This window comes from Callorhinus ursinus, unplaced genomic scaffold, assembly GCF_003265705.2.
Source record: "Callorhinus ursinus isolate GAN/ISIS: 27379988/994484 unplaced genomic scaffold, GSC_fseal_2.0 scaffold29, whole genome shotgun sequence".
NCBI lineage: Eukaryota > Metazoa > Chordata > Mammalia > Carnivora > Otariidae > Callorhinus > Callorhinus ursinus.
This window is the reverse complement of record NW_027397091.1, coordinates 10,587,906-10,614,579: the sequence shown is the minus strand read 5'-3', so window position 1 is coordinate 10,614,579 and position 26,674 is coordinate 10,587,906. Positions and strand designations below refer to the sequence as shown.

At 36.7% G+C, this 26,674-nt stretch overlaps 1 protein-coding gene across 1 annotated transcript in view; it reads left to right on the top strand.

The window, feature by feature from the left end:
- The window catches only part of TASP1 (taspase 1), a 264,833-nt gene that overhangs the window by 147,724 nt on the left and 90,435 nt on the right, over positions 1–26,674 (top strand). Inside the window, exon 11 of the mRNA XM_073878472.1 lies at positions 9,763–9,873. Coding sequence (XP_073734573.1) covers positions 9,763–9,873 — 111 coding nt within the window. The remainder of the gene's footprint in view (positions 1–9,762; positions 9,874–26,674) is intronic.

Here is a 26,674-nt window from a genome sequence, read left to right as displayed (position 1 = left end):
CCCCACTCTAGAATGATAGTTTAACTGATTCTAGGTTGACAAGTTATTTTCTGTTTATTGCCTTGGCATCTTTAAGATGTTAGTTTTCTGGCCTCTTTTGTTGGTTGGGAACTTATCAGTTAATTTTTAATTTCTTTGTAGATGATCCCTCTTTTCTTTATGATTATTTTTTATATTTTAAAAAGATTTATTTATTTATTTGAGAGAGTGAGAGGGCACAAGTGGGGGGAGGGGTAAAGGGAGAGGGAGAAGCAGACTCCTCGCTCAGCAGGGAGCCCAACATGGGGCTCAGTCCTAGGACCCCGGGATCATGACCTGAGCTGAAGGCAGACGCTTAACCAACTGAGCCACCCAGGCGCCCTGTGATTAGTTTTTGATTATCTTTAGTTCAGAGCTTCACTGTGGTATACCTAAGGATGGGTTTGTTGTTACTCATCTTCTTTGGAACACTGTATGCATCTTCATTTTAAGAATTTCCTTGTAACTTAAATTCTGGAAACTCTTATTCATCATCTCCTCAAATATTAGTACTCCCTTACCCCATTCTTTCTTTTCTCTATCTCAAAATGCCTATTAATCTGTTGGATAGTCTCATTTTATACTCCAGGCTTCTTAATGCCTTATTTTCCTTCTCTATCATTCTAGGATGCTTTTTAGGATTTTTTTTTCTATGTATACCTTATATTTCTCTCTCTTCATTGAATTTTAAGCAATTTTCTTCTAATTTGGAAGGTTTCATTTGGTGCCTTGAAAAATCTGCACAGTTCCCCCTGGCACCTGCTACCAGATTGCTTTTTTTTTTTTTTTTAATTTATGATCTCTCTTCCTTTTAATCTTTGTATTACAAATTGTTCTTTTACAGGGATAGTCAAATTATGACCTTTGGGCCAAATCTGGCCCGTGGCCTATATTTGTACGGCCCATGAGCTAAGAATGATTTTTAAATTTTTAAAGGGTTGTTATGGAGGCGCCTAGGTGGCTCAGTCAGTTAAGCATCTGCCTTCAGCTCAGGTCATGATCCCAGTAGCCTGGGATCAAGCCCCATGTCGGGCTCCCTGCTCAGTGGGGTGCCTGCTTCTCCCTCTCCCTCTGCTGCTGCCCCTGCTTGTACTCTCTCTTTCTCTCATCTCTCTCTCTGTCAAATACATACATCAAATCTATAAAATTAAAAAAAATAAAGGGTTGTTTTAAAAATAAAAGAAGAATATTTGAGAGAGATCATATGTAGACTATAAAATCTAAAATATTTACTTTGTATTTTTTAACAAAATGATTGTCCACCTCTCTTCTAGTACCACTTCTTGGTTTGATAATCCTTCTATTTTTACATCTGCTCATTCCATCTTATAAGTGTGTGTGTGTGTATGTGTGTATGTGCACATACATGCACATGCACACGCATGTGTGGTTTGTAATTTTTTATTGTGGATTCATCTTTGGTGTGGGTTTTGAAAGGTTAAGGATCCCCACAAGAGAGGAGATGTATTATAATTCTCACCAGAGAGGAGATATATTATAATTCTGAAGTCTTTGAGTGTGGGGCATATTGAAGTCTCAGCTACAGGAAGCACACTGTGAAGGAGTGAGCTGAGACTGGGTTTAGGGTTGGGACTAGTGGGAGATTACTGGGCCATGGAGAGTGACTCATAGTTGGCTATGGGAGTGACCAGGGTTCTTGCTGAATCCAGGGTTCTCATCTAAATCCTCAGGGTTGATCTGTAAGATACACAATGAGGGCACTGGCATCTGGACTGTGCAGAATGACAGTTGACTAAATACTTAGTAGTTAAGTAGGGGTCCAACACCACTGGGGAGATCTGACATTATGCAACAGTGCCTCTACCAACTGCTATGCACTCTGGGCCTAGCACCAAATAGGCTCTCAGTAACAATCTGGTGAATGAGTAGATAGGAGAAGAAAGGAAAATCAAGTCCACATTTTGGGGACTGGTAAGTACCAGGTAGCTATCTGTTGCCAACCTTTGCCCTAGACTGCTAATAAGATAGGAAGAAGTTGGAGAGATATCTCTGGTAGTTGTTTTGTAGATTCCCTTGGATTTTACATAAGCAGTTATGTAATCTGCAAAGCAGTTTTACTTCTTTTTTCTGATCTTTATGCCTTTTATTTGTTTTTCTTACTCTATTGCAATGGCTTGAACTTCCAGAATATTGTTGAATAGGAGTGATAAAAGCAGGCATCATTACCTTGTTTCTGATCTCAGGGAGAAACAATTCAGTTTTTCACCATTAAGTGTAATGTTAACTATAGGTGTTTTTTTTTTGCAAATTCTCTTTATTTGTGGAAATTGATAATTGAATTTAGAGGCTTGTTCATATTCAGGTGTAAATTTTTTGGTGTGGGACAAGACTACAAAGGTGTAATTTATCAAGGTATATTTAATGTCTGGTTGTGTCTTTTTGTGGTGTTAGGAGCTATTGATGATTGTTGCCTATATCAGTTATCACATTATAGGTTATAAATGATTATATTCTAATTCTGTTTAATTCTTCTTCATTTATTAGTTGGGATACTTCTGTGGAGAAAATTTTCCTTCATAAACTATGTGATTACCATGCTGTACAGTTCCTAAAGGAAGGACAGAGAAATGCTAGAATCTTTATTTTAACATACCAGTTTTCAGAATGGTGAATTGGTTCCATAGCATCTTTCAGAGGTGACAGATGCTTTTTAGAATGTAAGTTATGAATTCACTGTGTGTTTTAATCCATGAAGTTGTCATTCTTACTGATGCTAAAATAAGTAAGGTCTTTTAGAACTTGATATTTACTGACATAGCTCATTTTATTGTACTTCACTTTATTGTGGTTCACAGATATTCCATTTTTTTTTTTAACAAATTGAGGAATTGTAGCAACCCTGTGTTGAGCAAGTCTGTTGGCACCATTTTTCCGACAGCATTTGCTCACTTTGTGTCTGTGTCACATGTTGGTAATTCTCACAGTATTTCAAACATTTTCATTATTATTATATTTGTTATAGTGATCTCTGGTCAGTTATTATGACTTGCTGAAAGCTCATATGATGGTTAGCATTTTTTAGCAATAAAGTATTTTTTAATTAAGGTATGTACATTTTTTTAGACATAATGTTATTGCACACTTAATAAACTAGAGTATAGTGTAAACATAACTTTCATATGCACTGGGAAACCAAAACATTTATTTGACTCACTTTATTGCAGTGATCTGGAACTGAACCTGCAATATCTCTGAGGTACGCTCATATCACTTTTCTTCTAGTTTTTTTGTTAGGTCTTCATTCTATGTATAATTCATGTTTTCTTCTAAGATCTGAGAGTGTAAATACACACTTGCCTGAATAAGGACAAAAAGAGGACACAATGAAAGGCTTATTTCTTCATATCTGTGTATAATGAATGGAACTCTTTGCCTTTGAATCACACTTCAGCTATCTGGCAGCATATTCTAAGAAACCTTGGAATTTTGTGGGTAAAACCACATAAGTCAAACTTTTCTTTGATTGGAACCTGCAGGAGAACAAGCTTTTGATGTCAGCACTCTTATTTTAGAGGTGATATATGCCCGAATAAAAGTCATAACTTTAAAAGTTTCTCGGTGAAAAATCAATCATTGGAAAACCGTGTATATTCTTGTATAACAACGGAGGAAAAGTCTCTCTGACACATATTGTGTATTTTTGATGTAATGTTAACTTCATGTGGTTTAGCTCTTTGACTTGAGGCATGTGTACATAACCTTCTGAACACTCATTTAGCTTATAATATGCCAGTTTTCTAACAACTATTATTGTTCTAAAGTATAACATTTCACTCTTCAACATCAAATATGTACACAAAGGTAATTAAAATTTATGGAGTTTCATGAGCTTAGCACAGTGTCTTTACATAGTAAGTGTCAAAAATGGTTTCTTTTCTATTAGCTTTATTGCTGTTTTTTCCTGATTATAAAAATAATGCAAAAATTTAAGAAAATAGGACACCACAATAACAAAATAGAACACCACAATCCTGCTCAGAAAGTTATATATTAAATTGCATTTCTAGATCTTCCCCTAAGTTTAGATGCTTATAAAATGATATTCAGATCTGGAAGGATATTTACATTTACACTTTACCAAAAAATACAAGGAAGTTACTTCTGGCAAGATATCAAGTGATTTTTTTTTTAAAGATTTTATTTATTTTTTTGAGAGAGGAAGAGAGCACAGGCATGAGCAGGGGAGGGGCAGAGGGAGAAGCAGACTCCCTGCTGAGCAGGGAGCTCGATGCAGGGGTTGATCCCAGGACCCTGGGATTGTGACCTGAGGGGAAGGCAGATGCTTAACCTACTGAGCCACTCAGGTGCCCCAAAATATGAAGTGATTTTTACAAAAACTTTCACACTTTTTCAAAATTTATTTTTTAAATTTAAATTCAATTAATTAACATATAATGTATTATTTGATTCAGAGGTACAGGTCTGTCATTCATCAGTCTTATACCCAGTGCTCGTTATAACACATACCTTCCCCAATGTCCGTGATCCCATTATCCCATCCCCCCACCCCACCCCCTCAGTTGTTTCCTAAGATTAAGAGTCTCTTATGGTTACTTTCACACTTTTTGAATGGTTTGTATTTTTGAAAATTAGTATATATTGTATGTGTATTCATAATATGCACATGTATGTATATGTATGTATGTATGCATCTGTGCATGTATATATTGAGGGAGGAAATGAAGATAGGGAGAGAAAGGGAAGGAGAGGTTGTGCGTATGAAGGGAAAATTCCTGATATGAAAGGCTTAACAATGATTTACAATCATAGATAATATTTTTTAGGGTGATTTATTGTTAGTGCCTAACGCCTGTCACAATACATGCCAGCTAAACAGAGAATTGTGTATTATATCAGTTTGTGTTGCTTTATGTTTCATAAATTTAAAAATTTGTAGACATTACTTAAGAGAGGTTCTTTCATTTGATAATCTTAGCCCACATTTCTTTTTGATTGCTAAGAACCTTTACCAGTGTAGTGTGTGTGTGTGTGTGTGTGTGTGTGTGTGTGTGTGTGTGTGTGCGTGCGCGCATGCACATGCGCATGTGTGTGCATGCAGATTAATAACATGAGAAAACATTACTTTGTCCCTGGACCTGTGGGGGAATCTGAGCGGATGGTAGAGATGCTCCTTCTTTTGCTGTGAATTTTTTGACTATAAGTTGAATCATACTTCTCCTGTAGTCTCAGTAGGTGCTCCGATCCTTTGATACCCTTTACCCATTATGTGAATGTAGAACTTGATTTCTAATAAACTAATGGAATAACTTTGGCAGGATTTTTTTTAAGGTGAGCTTTTAATTTTTTTTTTCTCAACAAGAATATTTTTTACTTGAAGCATACTTCAGAATATGTGGTTCTAAAAGATAAATATAAAACATTCCATCCAGGAAAAATAGAATACTCATTTTCTTCAGGTATACACAGAAGAATCCCCTGGCTAAATCACATAAAAAGAGACATAACAAATATTACAAGTTTAAGAAGACTTAAATCATACCAACTATATTTTCCAGCCACAGTGGTACAAAACTGAAGATCAACAATAAAAGATGAAAAATCTACAGTGTAAATATTAAATATTTAATATGTAAATATTAACACACTACTGCACAAGCATTGGGCCAAATACGAAATCAAATGGCAAATCAAAATATGACTCAAAACAAAAGAAAAAGAAAACACAATATTCCAAAACCTATCCGATGCAGCAAAAGCAGATGTTGAGAGTGAAATTTATGCTATAAATGCTTGTATTAAGAAAAAAGTTCAAATAAACAACACTACACCACAAGGGACTAGAAAAAAAGAAACTTAGCTGAAATTTAGTAGAGGAAGGAAATTAAAAAAAAACCAGAAATTTTAAGTAAAATAGAGACCAGAATAAACAATAACATAACATTGAAAGTAATGACCAGTTTTTCCAAGAAAATAAACAAAATTGGCAATGCTTTAACTACATTAACTAAGAAAAAAAAGGAGACTCAAAAACCCAAATGAGAAATAGAAAAAATTACAGCAGATAACCACAGAAATAGTGTGATAACAGATTACTATAAACAATTTTATACCAACACATCAATTAACTTAGAAAACACCCCCAGATAATTCCTAAAAATGCACAGGTTACTAAGATTCACTCATGAATCTTAAATCCAAGAAGTCAGAAATCCTTTTAGACTAATAACAAGAATGAATCGAATTAGGAATCAAAAATCTTCCAGCACAATCTTTATGAAAATCTTACAAATAATGGAATAGAGGGAACACATTCAGAATTATTCCATGAGGCCAATACTACCCTGATACCAAAGCAGGATAAAAATAATACAAGAACAGGGGTGCCTGGGTGGCTCTGTCAGTTGGATGTCTGACTCTTGATTTTGGCTCGGGTTATGATCTCAGGGTGGTGAGATCTGGCCTTGTGCTGGGCTCCATGCTCAGCAGGGAGTCTGCTTGAGAGTGTCTCTCTTCCTCTCCCTCTGCTCCTCCCTCTGCTTGTGCATGATCTCTCCCTAAAATAAATAAAATCTTAAAAAATAAAATAATATGGGGTGCCTGGGTGGCTCAGTTGGTTAAGCATCTGCTTTTGAGTCAGGTCATGATCCCAGGATCCTGGGATCAAGCCCTGCATCCGGCTCCCTGTTCAACAGGGAGCCTGCTTCTCCCTCTCCCTCTGCCTCCTGTGTCCCCTGCTTGTGGTCGCTCTCTCTCTCTTTCTTAAATAAATAAAATCTTTAAAAAAAAATACAAAAATACAAAAACAAAAACAGTACAAGAACAAAAAAGTCTAGTTTGTCCAATATAAGTATTGCTACTCTGGCTTTCTTTTAACATCCATTTGCATAATAATTATTTCTCCACCCTGTCACTTTCAATCTTCAGGTGTCTTTAGGTCTAAAATGAGTCTTTTGTTGGCATCATATGGATGGGTCTTGTTTTTTTATCCATTCTGACACCCTGTGCTTCTTGATTTAGCTAGCATTTAGCATTTAGTTCATTTACATTCAGAGTAATTATTGATCATGTATTTATTGCCACTTTATTACTTGTTTTGTCATTGTTTCTGGAGATTTTCTCTGATCCTTTCTTGTCTTTGTCACTTTTGGTCTCTCCTTGGCACTCAAAAAGTCTCCTTTAATATTTCTTGCAGGGCTGGTTTAGTGGTCATGAACTCCTTTGGTATGGTTTGTCTGGGAGACTCTTATCTCTCCATTTATTTTGAATGATAGCCTTGCTGGATAGAGTGTTCTTGGCTGCAGATTTTTCCCATTCAGCACTTTGAGAATATCATGCCACTTTCTTCTGGCTTGCCAAGTTTCTGTTGAGAAATCTGCAGCTACCCTTATGGGTTGTTCCTTGTGAGTTAAGGATTTATTTTGTCTGATTGCTTTCAAGATTTTTCCCTTACCACAGTATTTTGCAAATTTAATTACAATATGGCTTGGTGTTTGCCTGCTTTTGTTGATTTTGATAGGAGCTCTCTGTGCCTCCTGATCTGGATGTCTGTTTCCTTCCCCAGATTAGGAAAGTTTTCTGCTGTTGTTGCTTGAAATAAATTTTCTGCCCCCTTTTTCTCTCTTCTTCTTCTTGGGCTCGTATAATATGAATGTTATTACATTTGATGGAGTCACTGAGTTCCCTGAGTCTGTTCTTGTGTTGCATAATTCTTTCTGTCTTTGTTCAGCTTCATTATTTTCCATTATTTTGTCTTCTAGATCACTCATTCATTCCTCTGCCTTTTTCAGCTTGCTAGTCATTGCATCAAGCCTATTTGAAATCTTGTTTATTGTATTCTTCATTTCTGATTAATTCTTTTTTAACTCCTTTATCTCTGTTGTAAGGGATAGAATGTCTTCTATTCTTTTCTCAAGCCCAGAGAGTATCCTTATGATTGGTTGCTTTAAATTCTCCATCAGGCATGTTCCTTATATCTTTTTCACTTAGCTCTCTGGCTGTGGCTTTATCTTGTTCTTTCATTTGGGGTAAATTCCTCCATCTTGGTATTTTGTCTAAGTTCTTGCCTTCTTTTGTGTGTTAGAAAAGCCCGTTATGTCTCCTGCTCCTGAAAGTAATGGCCTTATGAAGAAGAGGTCATGTAGTGCCCAGGGTCCCAGGGTCTGACATTTCAGGGAGTGTCTCCCATGTGTGCTGTGTGCCCTGTGCTGTTGTGTTTAGGCAGCTCTGTCCTTTAGGCCAGTCATCCACAGAGGCTCTCCTTTGTTGTGGGCAATGTTTGGTTCCTGGCCTGACTGTGGTGAGTTTTAGCTATGTGTGCTCTGGTTTGCTTGTGAAATGACCCTGATACCAACTCCACCAGAACAGAGGCCCTGTAGAACTCTCTGTCTGGGACATGTGCTGTGGGCAGGGGTTTCTGCTGGTCTTCTGGGGGAGGGGCCTGTCCCAGTGGGACTGAAGCAAGCTTGACTGAGAAGGGCAGTACCACCAGAGCACAGGTGTGTGGGACTTGGTGTAAGCAAATTAGGCAGCCATTGCCCATGCTGAGCTGCTTCCCTCAAGATTTTATTTTATTTTTTAAGAGATGGGAAGCAGGTCTTATGTATCTTCTGTTCTCATTTGGGTAAGAGGGTATTTGCATTTTAATTAATGCAACTGATTTTATATATAATAAGCATTTCAAGTGGCACTTAGTATTTTTTTTAAAAAGATTTATTTATTTGAGAGAGCATGTGTGTGGTGGGGGGGCAGGAGGAAAGGATCTTCAAGCAGACTTCCCACTGAGAGTGGAGTCTGATGCGGGGCTCAATCTCACGACCCATGAGATTATGACCTGAGCCAAAACCAAGAGTGGGACACTTAACCAACTGACCCACGCAGGTGCCCTGTCAGTAGTTTTTTGAAAAGGTTTACCCCTCCAATGTTTATGAAAGTAGCTTTTTAATTTTGTTTAAGAAAAAAAATCAGCCTCTTCAGAAATCTTTTATTTGAACTTACCAGCCTATAAGTTAAATTTCTTTTGTCCTTACTTTTGCATGCAGTTTCTACTTTCAACAGATAGAAATTGTAATGGAATTCTAGGCAGTGTTTCCCAACGCCATCATGCCTACCCTTTCTTACTGTGTCTGAATGGTCCCAGTTTACTCCAGGGATTTAAAAGTGTATTCTTATTTTTTTAAAATTACAGAGTATTCATCCCTGAAGGCTATGTAAGTTACTATTATAAGGTGAGAAAGGTGCTATTTTATTAAGTCTACTTTGCAGCTCTTGAGGTGTGGTGGACATTTTAGTGAAAAATAGGTCGATGGAGATCTAGATTGCCCCTGGCTGTTTAGACTTCTCCCGTGCTCCCAGGTGTGTGGGGTGCCAGAGGCAAAATGAGAGACTAGGACAGTTGTATGTAAACAAATAAATTATAAAACAGAATTTCTGTAGTTAATCCAACAATGGAAATGAGACAGAACCCTAGGACATTCCTAGGCAGAGAATCTGAATTCCTATATTATGTAAACCATTCCTATGAAAAAGGGGTTTTATTTTTCTGTTTCCTTTTGATATTAGACAGTTATTTGTTCCTTTATTTTCTGCTGAGTCTTATTACTAAAATTCTAGATTGCTCATAGAAGTCATTTCATCCATCACTGAATTATTCTCCAAAACAGCTACTTTTTAAGTGGCATATAAGGGTGTTTTAATGCTAATAAGACAAGAAGGATGTTTAGCACTGCTTTTCCTCAACCGTTCTTGGTTTCCTTTTATTTCTAGGATGTGGGGAGCATCTTGTACGTACCATACTGGCTAGAGAATGTTCACACGCTTTACAAGCTGAAGATGCTCACCAAGCACTGTTGGAGACTATGCAAAACAAGTTTATCAGTAAGTATAACATTAAAAAATTATGTTCTTCTAAATATAGATTGATTCACTGAGCTGTAAACCAGTCAGATACCATATTTGTGCCAAAAGGCCTAGCTCCAGGGCCTAGCATAGACTTATACCTCCAATTAATATCGGTCATGAAAAGAATTACATGAGATACGTACTAATGCATGAAATTTGCCATAAAACTAATACCCAAGCTGTGAGACATTATCTAGGATTAAAGTGATATATATATAGTAGCATAATATTCTACTAAAACAAAATTCAAGAGATAACATCCTTTAAAAGTTTTTTTATAATATACTTTGACTCTTCTTTTAGTCAGTGATATATTAATGAGTCCAGTGCTGCCATGTACAGTTGTCTAGGGTTGAGTTGAAATCCTGCCTGGGCTCCATTTGCCAAGCTGTGAGGCTGCATCAGTTTGGAGGAAGGGGTGTCTTCAAATCTGTAGAAAGATTTTATATTGCCTCGCACAGGTCCTATCCATAACTGTTACACAGGGTTAAAACTATTTGATTTAGTCTGCTTTTCCCATCATGTAACATTGAGCTTGCCACTATGTGAAGAGTAGTGAAGCTGTAGAAGACATATATAGTTAAAAATAAGTTATGGTAATAGCCATGAATAAATTAGAAAAGCGTATTACAGGGTTAATCTGGGAGGTGGTATCTCTAGTTGGACAATTAAGACAGGGTATAATAGAATGCCAATTATGTGATGAGGACAATGCAGACAAAAGTGTAGGAAGAAATTGTTCCCCAAAGAACTAATGGGTGGAGGCTCTTAGAACTGGCCCCAGGCTCTGGGATAAGTGGGAAAAGAGGGAGCAGAGAGGAGTATAAACAGACATGACAGTCGGATGCAGTGTCCGGAGAGTTAGATTCCTATATGACTCTTACCTGGCAGAAAGTATTCCTTATGTGCAGTGGCGCTGGTGAGGCCAGGTCACAGAAGGCCTTAAAATCTCAACATGAGAAGATAGCAGGAGGGGAAGAATGAAGGGGGGGATTCGGAAGGGGAGACGAACCATGAGAGATGATGGACTCTGAGAAACAAACTGAGGGTTCTGGAGAGGAGTGGGGGAGGGGATGGGTTAGCCTGGTGATGGGTATTAAAGAGGGCATGTTCTGCGTGGAGCACTGGCTGTTATGCACAAACAATGAATCATGGAACACTACATCAAAAACTAATGATGTAATGTATGGTGATTAACATAATAATAATGAAAAAAGAAAAATAAATAAAATCTTAAAAAAAAAATCTCAACATAAGAGTTCATATTTGATCTGATAGGAAGGAGAGAACCTTATGTGTTTCTAAGTTGACAAATAAAATGGTATTTTGGGGGAGGGTTTATAAAATAGATCTAAGGTTGTCCAAGACCATCTCTATAGGAAAGAGACACGAGGGGCTGGGAATGGTTCAAGGGATGGAGAGGAAATGGAGAAAGTAGAAATATTGGTAGACTCAGATTTTGAGACTAGGTGGATGTAGCCCTCTGGGTCCAATCAGGAGATAGAAACTATACATTGGGGACGCCTGGGTGGCTCAGTTGGTTAAGCGTCTGCCTTCGGCTCAGGTCATGATCCCCGTGTCCTGGGATAGAGTTCTGCATTGGGCTCCTTTCTCAGCAGGGAGCCTGCTTCTCCCTCTACCTGCTGCTCCCCCTGCTTGTGTGCTCTCTCTCTCTGACAAATAAATAAAATCTTAAAAACACAAACAAACTATACATTAGGTTAATCAGGGGAAGTATAATATAAAGAATTGTTAACTGTGTTGAAAGAGTAACTCTAAGATATAAAGAAACTCTAGGTGGTACTCTAGAGCTGAGTGTCCAAGTGAGGACATACTTGGAAGGGGCGCAGACCTTGATGAAGAAGGAATGGTTTGGCCACCAGGGAGCAGAGAAGTTCATGGGTTTGGCCTTGCTGGGACTGGTCTGGAGTTGCTGTGCAGACAGTAGGCTACTCTTGAGTGCAGACAGGGAGCAGATGATCAGTACCTAGTGGCCGGGTGTGTAGTGGGAGTCTGGCACCAGTGGAGGCAGAAGACACAGAGGACTTCAGAGCCCACAGGCCACAGAGGGCTTCTAGAGGGACTGACTACTTGGTCTTCGACTCTCTGGGCCACAGGGGCTACATGCAGACTGTGTGGGGCCTTGCCAAGGGAGTCCTGTGCAGCTGCGGGAGTTATATTGCCAGCCCCAGGCTTAGGCTTCAAAGTCACAGGGGGAGTGTGTTCTGGGCCTGTGGCTGGGGCAGACTTCACCAGATGTCCACACCCATACTGTCTCCTTCCCAGCCCATGCTGGAAATTGCAGGAAGGGTGCCTTTTGTAACTGTTTATCTTCTTTAACTCAGTTTAATGCCTGACTTCTTGCCTTCATTCTGCTAGCTCCTTCCATGTAAGCCTAGTCTCTTTATACATGGCACTTTATATTTGTTTGCCACTTTCCCTCTCAGTGGGATTCAAGGGAACTTCTTTGTCATTGTGGGAGGGACCATCTGGTACATGGTCTCTCTCCTCCTACTGTTGGTTTCTGCTGAGATGGGACTTGCCCTCTACGTCCCTATGGGTTACTGGCTTCTGTTGCTGCTGAATTTGCTATGGTGTCCATGGTCTTGTTGTAGCCTGTGGTTTCCTTAGTACACACAGCATCCACTGACAGTAGATGCTAGTGTTAGTAGAATCAGATGGTCTGAAACTTCTGGAATAATCAGTGAGAATGTCAAGCCCTCATTGCCCAAGTATATCAGGCTAGTTTTTCTGCTTTACTCCTAGAGCATCTTATTGGCCTGAGTGTGGCATGGGAATGGGGAACTTCCCTACCTGGCTTTCTGTGTCTTTAGGCCTCATCTATTCTTGGATCCTCCAGATCTAGCTAGGGCTTTTTTATTTGTCTCCTCTTTTTCCTCTACCCTCACCAGCTTGGAAAGAGGGGCAGAAACCTATGCCAGTGATCAATTCTTTTCTTCTGGTTTTCCCACCAATGCCCACATGTCCAGTCACATCCTAGCCCCAGTCCTACTTTTGGGGTACTCATGGGGAGCTCTAAACTATTTATTCTGCCCAAATTTAGGATTTACCTATCAAAACATATTTCATCCCAAAGGTGTCTCTACTTAGAATTTATGAAAATCCACTTAGAAGCTCAAAGGATAAAACGTATCAACTAGATAAGCATACAACTGATGGGATCAATGGAAGGTTCTGGGGATGGGGATAAAACTGTATTTCATTATTGTTCAGGCCTTTAATAAGTATCATGCCCTATCAGGAAAGATTTTTAGGGCAACGAGAGAAAGAAAAACAGATATGGGCAGGAAAGAGTTGGATATATCTGAAGGAAGAACAGAGTGAATAACTGTAGGAAAATAATTCAATATGAAGAGATTTTGTACAGGTGCTTTCTTACAGTTATTTAAACTGAGGTTATGAAGACATAAGTAATGGTATTAACTATATACATGCTAGCAAGAATTGCCTGATAGCAAAATGTAAGCTGATAAATGAATTAGGAACAGGCCTTTGAGGTCTGCCTCTCATGATTTTTCAGAAAAAGGTTGATTACATTCATGTTACTCTATCCTCAAATACATCAGAATCAGACTTAGGAATTATTGGTCTTTTAACAGTTACCAACTGTTGAATGCTGTTTTTAAAGGAAACCAAATTCTTGGCCTTAATAGCATATATAATTTATATAATTTATTATTAGTTGTCCTGCTATATTAGATGTATTCTCAGAACATTAGTGGGAAGGAATAGTAAGAGGTGAAAACCAGATGCTCAGGAGAAGTTAACTTCCTGGGAACCTGTGGTAGGTGTGGAATTATGGCACATGGCAACTTTCTGAAGCACTTTACTGAATCTAAAACCACAGATTCACCAGCTAGTTCTACCTTTCCAGATTTGGGTCCATGCTAAGGAGTTCCTCAACTCCATTCTTTTCTCTTCTGGTTGTCTGTTCTTTCCTTCTCTATAGCTCTTTGAAGCTAGCTACTCAGAGAGTTGGACTGCAGTATTTCATTTTGCCACTGGGACCCAGGACCTAATAGTGCATTTGAACCCTATTTTTTTTTTTTCATTTGAACCCTATCTTAACAATTCCAGATTCTTGGAAAAAAGTAAGAAACTTCAGAGCTCACCTGATTGACCCTGTGTATTTAATAGTTGAAGAAAACTTAGTTTTCAAGTTTAATGACTTGCCCAATGTCACCCAGTTAGTGTGTATTCTTTCTGTAGGATCATACTACCCTTTTTTTTTTTTAAGTAAAATGAATGGGAAATCCTGGGGGTTAGCAAAGTTGGGTTCCACTCTGGACTCTGTCTGACTCACTGGATATAGCAAGTTACTTAAGTTGTTTTGTTAAAAAAAAAAAAAAAAAAGAATGTTAGACAGTTTCTAAATTCCTTCACCATGCTGAGTTCTATGAATTCTCTACTGTATCCAACCTGAAACTGTGAAATTCTTTTTAATCAGGTGATTTGGAAATAGGATTGGAAAATGAAAATTTTCCAGAACCACTTGGGAATTTTCAGGAACCACAGATGATATTTATAAAGTAGTTAGAAGAAATAAATTGAATTTACCAGAGGCCTGGACAAGGAGCAAGAAGGTTGTGTTCTTTCCTCTTTTAACAGTGATGAAATTAGTTGTTTGTTTTAGGACAACTCTTTGTTCTCAGTTTCCTCATGAATAAAGTGAGGGCCCAGAAAGTCCCCTCTAGCTCCAAAATTCTGTTGGATCCTTGGTTTGTTCACAGGCCAATCTAAACTATTTGTGTGAAAGTATAGTTGGAAATCAAATTGCTCCTTAATTGACACTATAAATTAAAATTGGTAATGGTGGATCTCAAGTTCCTGTTTGAAGTAATTTGGCTGAAATCGTTCTGGCAGTGACTGAAACAAGCTAGCAGCCACTTTCTTGGTTTTATGGAAAGACACCACTGTATTCTTACTTTCTTGCTTCCTTTGTTTTTTCTTTTAAAAAAGCATTTGCGTAGATAATATATTTAGAGATTCTCATTGCAATGTACACATAGAAAGATTTTATATAATAATCAAGACAGATACCCCCTTTCCATTTACTCTTAAGTCCAATTGCCCTTGCCAGAAAGAACCACTGCTGACAATTTGGAATGTGGCTTCATAGTCTATTCTGTTTGTCCATGTACCTCCTACCCCCACTCTCTCTCCCTCTCTCATCATTTTAAACAATTATATAGAAGAGATTTCTAATACATTGTTTTGCAGAATGCTTTTCACTTAACATATCTTGGTGCTTTTTTAAAAAAGATTTTATTTATTCATGAGAGAGAGAGAGAGACAGAGCACAAGCAGGGGGAGGGGCAAGAAGAAGAGGGAGAAGTAGGCACCCTACTGAGCAGGGAGCCCAAGACAGGGGCTTAATCCCAGGACCCTGGGATCATGACCTGGCAGACACTTAACTGACTGAGCCACCGAGGCGCCCCATATCTTGATGCTTTTAATATATCAGTATGTATACATTTATAGCTGAATATTCTATGGTTCCATAATTTATCCATTACCCTACTGAGAAAGATTCATGTTGTCTGTAATTTTTGTTTATATCATTTTCCCATGTGGGAATGCCTGTTTCTCTATACTGTTGAGCATTTTACACGATGCTATTTTTTCTCCTTTTGTAGCATATCAATTTTTTTTAAAGCTTTTTTTTGGTGGTTGCCCTACAGTTTGCAGTATACATTTACAACTAATCTAGGTCTACTTTCAAATAATACTATACTGCTTCATGGGTAGCACAAGTACCTCAAATAAAAAATTCCCAATTTCTCCCTCTCATCCCTATATCATTGTTGTCATTCATTTCAGGTGTATATAATCATATATAAATACACATGTATACATTTAGATACGTTGTTGCTTTTATTATTTTGAACAAATTATTGTCTGTTGAATCACTTATAAAATAAGAAAAATAAAAGTTAGGGGTGCCTGGGTGGCTCAGTCGGTTAAGTGGCTGCCTTTGGCTCAGGTCAGGATTTCAGGGTCCTGCGATCCAGTCCCACATCTGGTTCCCTGCTCATCTGGGAGTCTGCTTCTCCCTCTGGCCCTCCCCCTGCTCAGGCACACTTTCTTTTTCTCGCTCAAATAAATAAAATCTTAAAAAAAAAAAAAGAAAAAAGTTTATTTAACCTTCCCTTATTACTTCTCTAATGTTCTTCCTTTATGTAGAACCACATTTCTGGCTTATCAGTTTCCTTCTCTTTTAATATTTCTTGCAAGGCAGGTCTGCTGGCAACAAATACCATTAATGTTTGAGAAAGTCTTTATTCCTCCTTTCAAAAGATCCGAGTTTGGTGGAGTTTGTGTGTGTGTGTGTGTGTGTGTGTGTGTGTGTGTGTGTGTGTGTGTGTTTTGTTGTTGTTTTTTCTTTTGACAGTTGAAATATTTCACGTCAGTCTCCTTTGTTCCATGATATCTGAGGAGTCAGATGTAATTCTTGTCTTTGCTCCTCTGTGGGTAAGGTGTTTTTTCCCTTCTGGCTTCTTTCAAGGTTTTTATCTTTATCTTTGATTTTCTGTACTTTGAATATGATTTACCTGGATATAGTTTTTTGGGGCATTTATCTTGCTTATTCTCTGAGCTTCCTGGATCTGTGATTTGGTGTCTGATGTTAATTTGGAGAAACTCTCAGTCACTGTTTCAAATATTTCTTCTGTTCCTTTCTCTCCTCTTCTTTTGGTATTCCTGTTTTGTTTAGGTTACATCTTTTGTAGTTGTTCCACAGTTCTTGAATATTCTGTTCTTCTTTTCTTTTCAGTCTTTCTTCTTTTTGCTTCTTCCGTTTTAGATGTTTGCATATCCTTAGTGTTTTTGATTTGTAGCATTTCTTTTGTATTCTTTCTTAAACTTTCCATCTCTGTGCTTACATTATCCATTGTTCTTGCATCTTGTCTACTTTTTCATTAGAACCTTAGTGTATGAATCATAGTTCTTTTAAATTCCTTCTCTGACAATTCCAGCATTCTTGTCATATCTGAATCTGGTTGGGTGCTTGTTCTGGCTCTTCAAACTGGGTTTTTGGCATTATAGTATGCCTTGTAATTTTTTCTTGATAACTGGACATGATGTATTGGGTAAAAGGAACTGTGGGAAGTAGGCCTTTAGTAATGTGATGAGATATAGGGCGAGGGGAACATTCTATATTCCTATAATTATGTTCTAGTCCTTTAGTGAGCCTTTGCCTCTGGTCTGTGAACTTTGCCAAGTACCTCTTTGTTTTTCACCCCACCTTCTCCTGTGTAGAAGGTCAGAGCTGGCTGGAGTTGAGTATTTTGAGTTGAATTTAGGCTCTGATAAAACCCCACAGACTAGGCTCTGGTAAAATAGTTTCTCTTGAGAGCAGGCGTTGAACAGAATGCTCTCTTATATTAAAAATGGTTCCTTTTCTCCTCCTCCTCCTAGAAGCATGAAGGAATTTTTCTCCAATTTTCACTACTGTGAAAACCTGGTAGAGCTCTAGGAGGTAAAACTCACAATACTGTCATCCCATTCCTCAATGGGATGTTGAGGAATGGGATGCTCTCCTTCCCACACACACCCACCCAAGAGTTTTTAACTCAGGGACTTGTCTACACTGAGAATCCAGCAGTTCTTCAATTACAGTTCTGGTTTTCCTACCCTGGCACTAGTTCTGTGGAGGTTTTGTTCTGTTCATGGTTTTGTGCTCTGATAAGTTGTGATTCTCTGTATCTGTCTCCAATTTTGGGGGCAGTTGTTTACCTTGTGATCTCACTTCTCTGATGGATCTAAGAAGAGTTGTTGATTTCTTTCAGTTTATTCAGCTTTTCACTTGTCAGGATAGAGTGACAACTTCCAAGTTCCTTACATGCTGGACTGGAAACTAGAAGTCTCCTTCACACTCTTTTCTAATGGTTATTATCAACTTTTAAAAGATACCCAAAATCATGGATTAAAAAAATGATTTCCAGTTTTAACTCATCTTTTTTTGATGAGTGAGGTTGAGCAACTTTTCACATATAACTTGGCCTTTTGTATTAATCTGTGAATTATCTGCTCATAGCTCTTGACCATTTTTCTTTGTGTTGTTTGGGAGATTTTCTTTTAATTGGCATTTAACTTTTATTAATAATAAAATTATCTACAATGAAAGATTGAAAAATGGTGTAGCGGTAACCATCTCTACATTTTAAAATAACCCTGTCTTTTTTGAGTGGTGACATGTTTGATATCTGTGGCCTTCTGCAGCAATAAGGGATCTTTTTAAAACTAATTTTACACTTATGATTAAATAATTTGTTTTTATGTATTTTTTCTAGTCAGTGACTTGTTATTTCCTATTTTTTTGTAATTTGAAACAAACTCTGAAATTATCTTAAATGCAGGGCTCTTTAAAAATCTATTTTTGATAAATGAGACTTTAATGTGATAGAATGAATAGAGTAAAATTGAAGGACATTTTGACGATTGAACTGTATTTGTGTCCACTTCCATTACCAAGATCCAGAGTTTTGGTTTGACTTAATATAGGAAGCATGAAAGAGAATAACCAATTCATGCATTTTTTAAAAAACCACTGTTTGTGTAACATACAAAACCCATAAAATGGGTACTGTAAAAATAGTGCCTTAATAATAGTTCATGCTAACCAGCTGATTATAGACTGAATGCTTAGTTAAGTAGGGAAAAGAAATAGATTTCCTTTTTAGTTGTGCTTTTTAAGTGATTACACACACATTTAAAAGCTCTTACAATGATTCAGATGTGACTTTTCCTATTCATGGTTATTTTTGAATGAACTTGGTTTCATGAATTATTCTTTTTTTCCGTGCAAACTGTGGCTGTACGTGTGGTATGTGAACTTCAGGGTGGTATTATAGCTTCTTTCCCAGTTCTCAACAAGTAATGTCACAGTACATTTTTTAGTTGGTTCTACTCACTACTAAATATAATAGCTGATAAAATATTATCTGTAAATACCCAATTTCTTCTTCTCTTTGACTTTCTAAGCTATTAGCTTAGTGTTCTTTCATTTAATTTCTTTGAGGAATATTCTTGCACTTTATTGACATCATAGGTTTATTGTGAAATGCAGAATGCCATCAACAATTGAGGTTGAAGGGAGTCCCCTCTTGTGATTTTTCTGCCAAATTGAGAGGTTTTCAATGTTCAAATGTTCAATGTTCAATGTTCAAAAACATTCAATAAATGTTTTCTTTTAATGACCAAATCTTAACTAAAACCCTGATAATTCCTGAGCATTAGCTTCCACAGGAAGAACAAAAGTAAATTGTCAGTACACATTTTAACCTTTTTGTGAGATCATTATGTTTCATGAATTTCTTTATAATTTAGAAAACTTAAAAAATATACTGTTCTCTTCACCAGTGTGGTTTTGCATTTTTTTCAAGACATTTGTCTATTTTCTTTACATACATTTTTCTTTTTCAGATACTAAAATCTTTTTACTTTGTAGCTACCTGGAGTTTGAGGGGCTCCTAAGAGAATTTACTCTTTTTATCTATTAAAAAATCAAACATGTTTCTTCTTCATTATCATAGAAAATGTGTTACTTAAGTCTGTTGTACTCACATGTACAAGTTGCAAAATTAGGAAAACAATAAATTAGGCAGCTGCCAAAGCATTATTCATCACAGTTCTTGGGCCTTATGCATTTATACTTTCAGAATTTTTTAACATCTTTTTATTTAACAAATATTCATTGAAATCCATTTATGTACTTTGTTGGCTACTATGAGAGATTCACGGATAAAACAAAACAGCTTTGCTATCAAGGAACTTGCATTGTATGGGAAGAAAAAGGGCAGATGCATCATAAATAAAATATAAGATGCAATAAGTACCACACTAAAGTTCAGGAAATATAGGCACTCCTGTTCCTGGCAATTTTGTGAAGTGGAGATCCTCGAACCTTCTGATTGCAAATAATCCAACAGTGCTAGACAAAATACTAACTGCAAAAATCACACTTTCAAGTTAATAGAAGAGAATTTTCATTTAAGGTAGTCCTAGATAAATGAAGCTTCCAGGGCTTAACAGAAGAAAATGGAAATCTTTCGTGAAGGAATGCTCTTTCAAGTCAGATCTCAAAATAGTCCTCAAATATGAATCCAAAGTACAACCTTAAATTGAAATAAAACACTTTACCTAAAGGGGAGTTAGGTGAGAGAGAGAGAGAGAATGTATGTCAATAGAAACTTTAACCAGCTTGCAAAAGACTTTGCATATAAAGCATCACTAGATAGAAAATATGAAATAAGTATGTTGTAGACATTCATTTTTTTTATTTTAATTCTTGTTAGTTAACATACAGTGTTATATTAGTTTCAGGTGTGTAATATAGTGATTCAACACTTCCATACAACACATGGTGCTCATCACAAGTGCACTCCTTAATCCCTCCTACCCCCGTCCCCTCTGGTAACCATCAGTTTATTCTCTATAAGTAAGACTGTTTCTTGATTTGTCTCTCTCTTCCCCCGCTTTGTTCATTTGTTTTATTCATTAAATTCCACACGTGAGTGAAATCATACGGTATTTGTCTTTCTTTGACTGACTTATTTTGCTTAGCATTATACTCTCTAGCTCCATCCATGTCCATTTCTGACATCCATGTCAGAAATTTTTCATTCTTTTTTATGGCTGAATAATATTCCATTGTATATATATGCCACATCTTCTTTATCCATTCATTAGTCAGTGGATACTTGGGCTGCTTCCATAATTTGGCTGTTGTAAATAATGCTACAAGAAACATAGGGGTGCATGTATCCCCTTGAATTAGTGTTCTGTATTCTTTGGGAAAATACCCAGTAGTGCAATTGCTGGATCGTACGGTGGTTCTATTTTTAACTTCTTGAGAAATCTCCATAGTGTTTTCCACAGTGGCTTTGCCAGTTTGCATTCCCACCAATAGTGCATGAGTGTTCTTTCTCCACATCCTTGCCAACACCTGTTGTTTCTTGTGTTGTTGATTTTAGCCATCCTGACAGGTGAGAGGTGATATCTCATTGTAGTTTTTATTTGCATTTCCCTGATGCTAAGTGATGATGAACATCTCTTCATGTTCTGTTGGGATCAGAAAGTCTTCTTTGGAGAAATGTCTGTTCATGTCTTCTGCCCATTTTTAAATTGGATTATGTTTTTCAGGTATTGAGTTTTATATATTCTTTATGTATTTTGAATACTAACCCTTTATCAGATATGCCATTTGCAAATATCTTCTCCTATTCTGCAGTTTGCCTTTAAGTTTTGCTGATTGTTTCCTTTGCTATGCAGAAGCTTTTAATTTTGATGTAATCCTAATAGTTTATTTTTGTTTTTGTTTCCCTTGCCTCAGAAGACCTATCTAGAAAAAAGTTGCTACAGCTACCTGAGTTTTCCTTTAGGATTTTTATGGTTTCGGGTCTCACATTTAGGTCTTTGATCCATTTTGAGTTTACTTTTGTGTATGATGTAAGAAGGTTTCCAAGTTTTTTTCTTTTGCATATTGCTTTCTAGTTTCCCAACACCATTTATTGAAGAGACTTTTTCCCACGGGATATTCTTTGCTGCTTTGTTGAAGATTAATTGGCCATATAGTTGTGGGTTCATTTCTGGATTTTCTCTTCTGTTCTGTTGATCTGTGTGTCTATTTTTATGCCAGTCCCATACTGTCTTGTCACTACAGCTTTGTGATGTAACTTGATGTATGGAATTGTGATGCCTTTGCTTTTCTTTTTCAAGATTGCTTTGGCTATTCAGGGTCTTTTGTAGTTCCATACACATTTAAGAATTGTTTATACTAGTTCTGTGAACAATGCTCTTGGTATTTTTATAGAGATTGAATTAAATCTCCAGATTGTTATGGGTAGTATAGACATTTTAGTGATATTTGTTCTTTCTTTTTTAAATTTTTTTATTGTTATGTTAATCACCATATATTACATCATTAGTTTTTGGTGCAGTGTTCCATGATTCATTGTTTGTTCATAACACCCAGTGCTCCATGCAGAACGTGCCCTCCTCAATACCCATCACCAGGATAACCCATCCCCCTCCCCCCCTCCCCTCTAGAACCCTCAGTTTGTTTTTCAGAGTCCATCATCTCTCATGGTTCGTCTCCCCCGATATTTGTTCTTTCAATTCATGAGCATGGAATGTCCTTTCATTCCTTTGTGTTGTCTTCAGTTTCTTTCATCAGTGTTTTATAATTTTCAGAGTACAGATGTTTCACCTCCTTCCTTAGGTTTATTCCTAGGTATCTTACTATTTTTGGTGCAATTGTAAATGGGATTGTTTTCTTAATTTCTGTTTCTGTTGCTTCATTACTGGTGTATAGAAATGCAACAGATTTCTGCACGCTGATTTTATATCCTGTGACGTTACCGAATTCGTTTACTAGTTCTAGTAATTTTTTGGTATAGTCTTCTGGTTTTTCTATATATAGTGTCATGTAATCTGCAAATAATGAAAGTTTTACTTTTTCCTTACCAATTTAGATACCTTTTATTCCTTCCTCTTGTCTGATTGCTGTGGCTAGTACTTCCAGTACTATGTTGAATAAAAGTGGTGAGAATAGCTGTCTTTGTCTTGTTCCTTATCTTAGGGGAAAAGCTTTCAGTTTTTTACCATTGAATATGATGTTAGCTGTGGGTTTTTCATATATACCCTTTATTATGTTGAAGTATGTTCTCTCTAAACCTACTTTATTGAGGGTTTTTTTTTTTTTATCATGAATAGATGTGGTACTTTGTCAAACGCTTATTCTGTGTCTATTGAAATGGTCGTATGTTTCTTATCCTTTCTCTCATTGATGTAATTATGCATCATGTTGATTGATTTGTGAATATTGAACCACCCTTGTATCCCAGGAATAAATGCCACTTGATTGTGGTGAATGATTTTTTTTTAATGTACTGTTGGATTTAGTTTGCTGATATTTTGTTGAGGAGTTTTGCATCTATGTTCATCAGAAATATTGGCTTGCAGTTCTCTTTTTTAGTGGCGTCTTGATCTGATTTTGGTATCAGGGTAATGCCAGCCTCATAGAATGAATTTGGAAGTTTTCCTTCCTTTTATAATTTTTAGCATAGTTTGAGAAGAATAGTATTAACTCTTCTTTAAATGTTTGGTAGAATTTGCCTGGGAAGCCATCTGGTCCTGGACTTCTATTTCTTGGGAGTTTTTTTGATTACTGATTCAGTTCCTTTGCCGGTTATTGATCTGTTCACATTTTCTATTTCTTTCTGATTCAGTTTTGGCAATCTATGTGTTTCTAGGAATTTATCCCTTTCTTTTAGATTGTCCAGTTTGTTGGCATATAGGTTTTCATAATATGCTTTTATAATTGTTTGTATTTCTATGGTGTTGGTTGTTATTTCTCCTCTCTCATTTGTGATTTTATTTATTTGAGTACTTCCTCTTTTCTTCTTGATAAGTCTGGTTAGAGGTTTCTCAATTTTATTGGTTTTTTTCAAGAACCAGCTCCTGATTTCATTGATCTCTTCTATTGTTTTTTTAGTTTATATTTCATTTGTTTCTGCTCTAATCTTTATTATTTCCTTCCTTTTACTAGTTTTACGTTTTATTTGTTGTTTTTCTAACACCTTTATATGTAAGGTTACATTATTTATTTGAGATACTTCTTGCTTCTTGAGGTGGGCTTCTGTTGCTATAAACTTCCCTCTTAGAACTGCTTTTGCTGCATCCTAGAGGTTTTGGACTGTTGTGTTTTCATTTTCATTTGTTTCCATGTACTTCCCCCCCCCATTGACCCATCCATTGTTTAATAGCATGTTATTTAACATCCCATACATTTGTGGTCTTTCTGGATTTTTTCTTGTGGTTGACTTCTAGTTTCATAAAGATGTGGTCAGAAAAGATACATGATATGACTTTGATTTCTTGAATTTGTTGAGGCTTGTTTTGTGGGGTAATATGTGATTTATTCTAGAGAATGTGCACTTGAAGGCAATGTATATTCTGCTGTTTTAGGATGGAATGTTTTGAATATATCTGTTAAATCGATCAGTTCCTGTGTGTCATTCAAAGCCACTGTTTCCTTGCTGATTTTCTGTTTAGGTGATTTGTCCATTGATGTAAGTAGGCTGTGAAAGTCCCCTACTATTATTGTATTATCTGTTAGTTCTTTTATGTTTGTTATTAACTGTTTTATGTATTTGGGTGCTTCTATATTGGGTATATAAATATTTACAATTGCTATATCTTCTTGTTGGATTGTCCCCTTTATTATTATATAGTGTCTTTCTTTGTCTCTTATTTCAGTCTTTGTTTTAAAGTCTGTTTTGTCTGTTATAAGTATTGCTACTCTGGCTTTCTTTTCACTTCCATTTGCATGACAGATGTTTCTCTATTCCCTGATTTTCAATCTGCAGTTGTCTTTGGGTCTAAAATGAGTCTCTTGTAGGCATCACATAGATGGTCTTGTTTTTTTAATCCATTCTGTCATCCTGTGTCTTTTGATTGAAACATTTAGTCCATTTACATTCAAAGTAATTATTGACAGATAAGCATTTATTGTCATTTTATTATTTGTTTTATGGTTTCTGAAGATTTTCTCTGATATTTTCTTGTCTTTCTTTCATGATTTGCTGATTTTCTTTAGTGATATATTTAGATTTCTTTTTCCTTATTCTTTGCATATTTATTAGTGGGTTTTGATATGTAGTTATCATTAGGTATATGTATATCTTCTGCATATAGCGGTCTATGTTAAATTGGCAGTTGTTTAAGTTTGAACCCATTCTTTACTCTTTTTCTCCTCACATTGTAGTTATATGTTGTTACATTTTACATCCTTTTATTTTGGGAGTTTCTTGACTGATTTTTTTTAACAGAAATACTCATTTCTACTGCTTTTGTGTTCCTTACCTTTATACTGTCACTTTTGGTCTCTCCTTTCCACTCAAAGAGTCCCTTTTAATATTTCTTGCAGGGCTGGTTTAGTGGTTGAACTCCTTTAGTTTTGTTTGTCTAGGAAACTCTTTATCTTTCCTTCTATTTTTGAATGATAGCCTTTTCTATCAATCCCTTGACCAGGGATTTTCCCATTCAGCACTTTGAATATATCATGCCACTCCTGACTTGGAAAGTTTCTTCTGAAAAATCTCCTGCTAGCCTTAGGGTTTTTCCCTTGTAAGTTACTGTCTTCTTTTTAATTTTGTTTATTTTTCTAAGTTTTTATTTAAATCTAGCTAGGTAACATACAGTGCAATATTGGTTTTAGATGTAGAATTTAGTGATTCATCACTTACATACAACATCTAGTGCTCATCACAAGTGCCCTGCTGAATACCCATCACCTGTTTAACATTCCACCACCTACCTCCCGTCCAGTAACCATCAGTTTGTTCTCTATAGTTAAGAGTCTGTTTTTTGGTTTGCCCCTCTCTTCCCCACCCTTCCATGTTCATTTGTTTTGTTTTTTAAATTCCACATACAAGTGAAATCATATGGTATTTGTCTTTCTCTGAATCACTTATTTCACTTAGCATAATACTCTATGGCTCCATCCACATCATTGCAAATGGCAAGATTTCTTTCTTTTTTATGGCTAAGTAATATTCCATTGTACATGTATATCACATCTTCTTTATTTGTTCACTCAGTAGACATTTGGACTCTCCATAATTTGGCTATTGTTGATTATGCTACTATTAAACATCGGGGTGCATGTATCCCTTCAAATCAGTATTTTTGTATCCTCTGGGTAAATCTGTGCACCTATTTTAAAAATCAATGTTTAGGATGGCAGTGGAGTAGGAGGATGACCCAAGGCTCATCTTATCCTACAAATGTAACTAGGTTTCTATCAGATCATCCTAAATACATCAGAAACTGACCTGTAGGCTGGCAGAACAAATTCTACAGCTAAAGGTAGAGAAAAGGCCACATCAAAGAAGGTAGGAAGTGTGGAGAGGCAGTTTGGGAGAGAAAGGGACTGTAGTGCTGGACGTAGGGAGGGAGCCGTAGTCATGGAGAATGGTGAGAGGCAGACTAACACACAGGGGTGCACAAAGGGAAAACAAATCCCCATGGTAATTGCCTTTGAAAGTGAGAAGGAATGAATTTCATAACATCTGGCAACCAGTGAGGCTGAAAGCCTGGAATTTTAAAGGTCAGCAGGCTTGTCTGGAATAGACTTCAAGAGAGGCGGGCAAACAACCCCATGGACACACAGCATGGAAACAATGATCTGAGGAGCGCCTGGGGCACACAGTGGGGAGGGTGTTTGCTCATCTTGGAGCATGTCCCAGAGAGTCAGCATTCACAGAGAGACCCTTCCAGAAATAAAGGAACTGGCAGGTGCCATTTCCCTCCTGTACCACTTGGCATAAGCACAGGGCCACCTGTGGAAACCAACTCAGGGTTTAGAGTTTGTTAGAAGACTGGCATCCACAACTTAACTTTGCATAGTATATAAACTTATTGAAGATTAATACTTTGCTTTTCATCTTTTCTTCTTTAGCTGGAATATATCTCATAGAAGGTCAAATTTGCAAAGCAAATCATATTTTTCTTCCTGTGTAACAAAAGATACATATGTAGAATCCTAGAATATTTCTAAATGTGTAGAAGTTTTATAAATCAGAATAAATTTAAATGAGAGGATGGAATGGAGACAAAAAGAAAAATAGCAAGTAACTGTAAAGATGACAGTAATTTTATTTTATTTATTTAAATTTTTAGACAGTCATTTTAGAAATGAACATGGTTTTCCAGGGGCCTTCAAGAATGTTCTTGAGGAAGCTAATGCAAAATT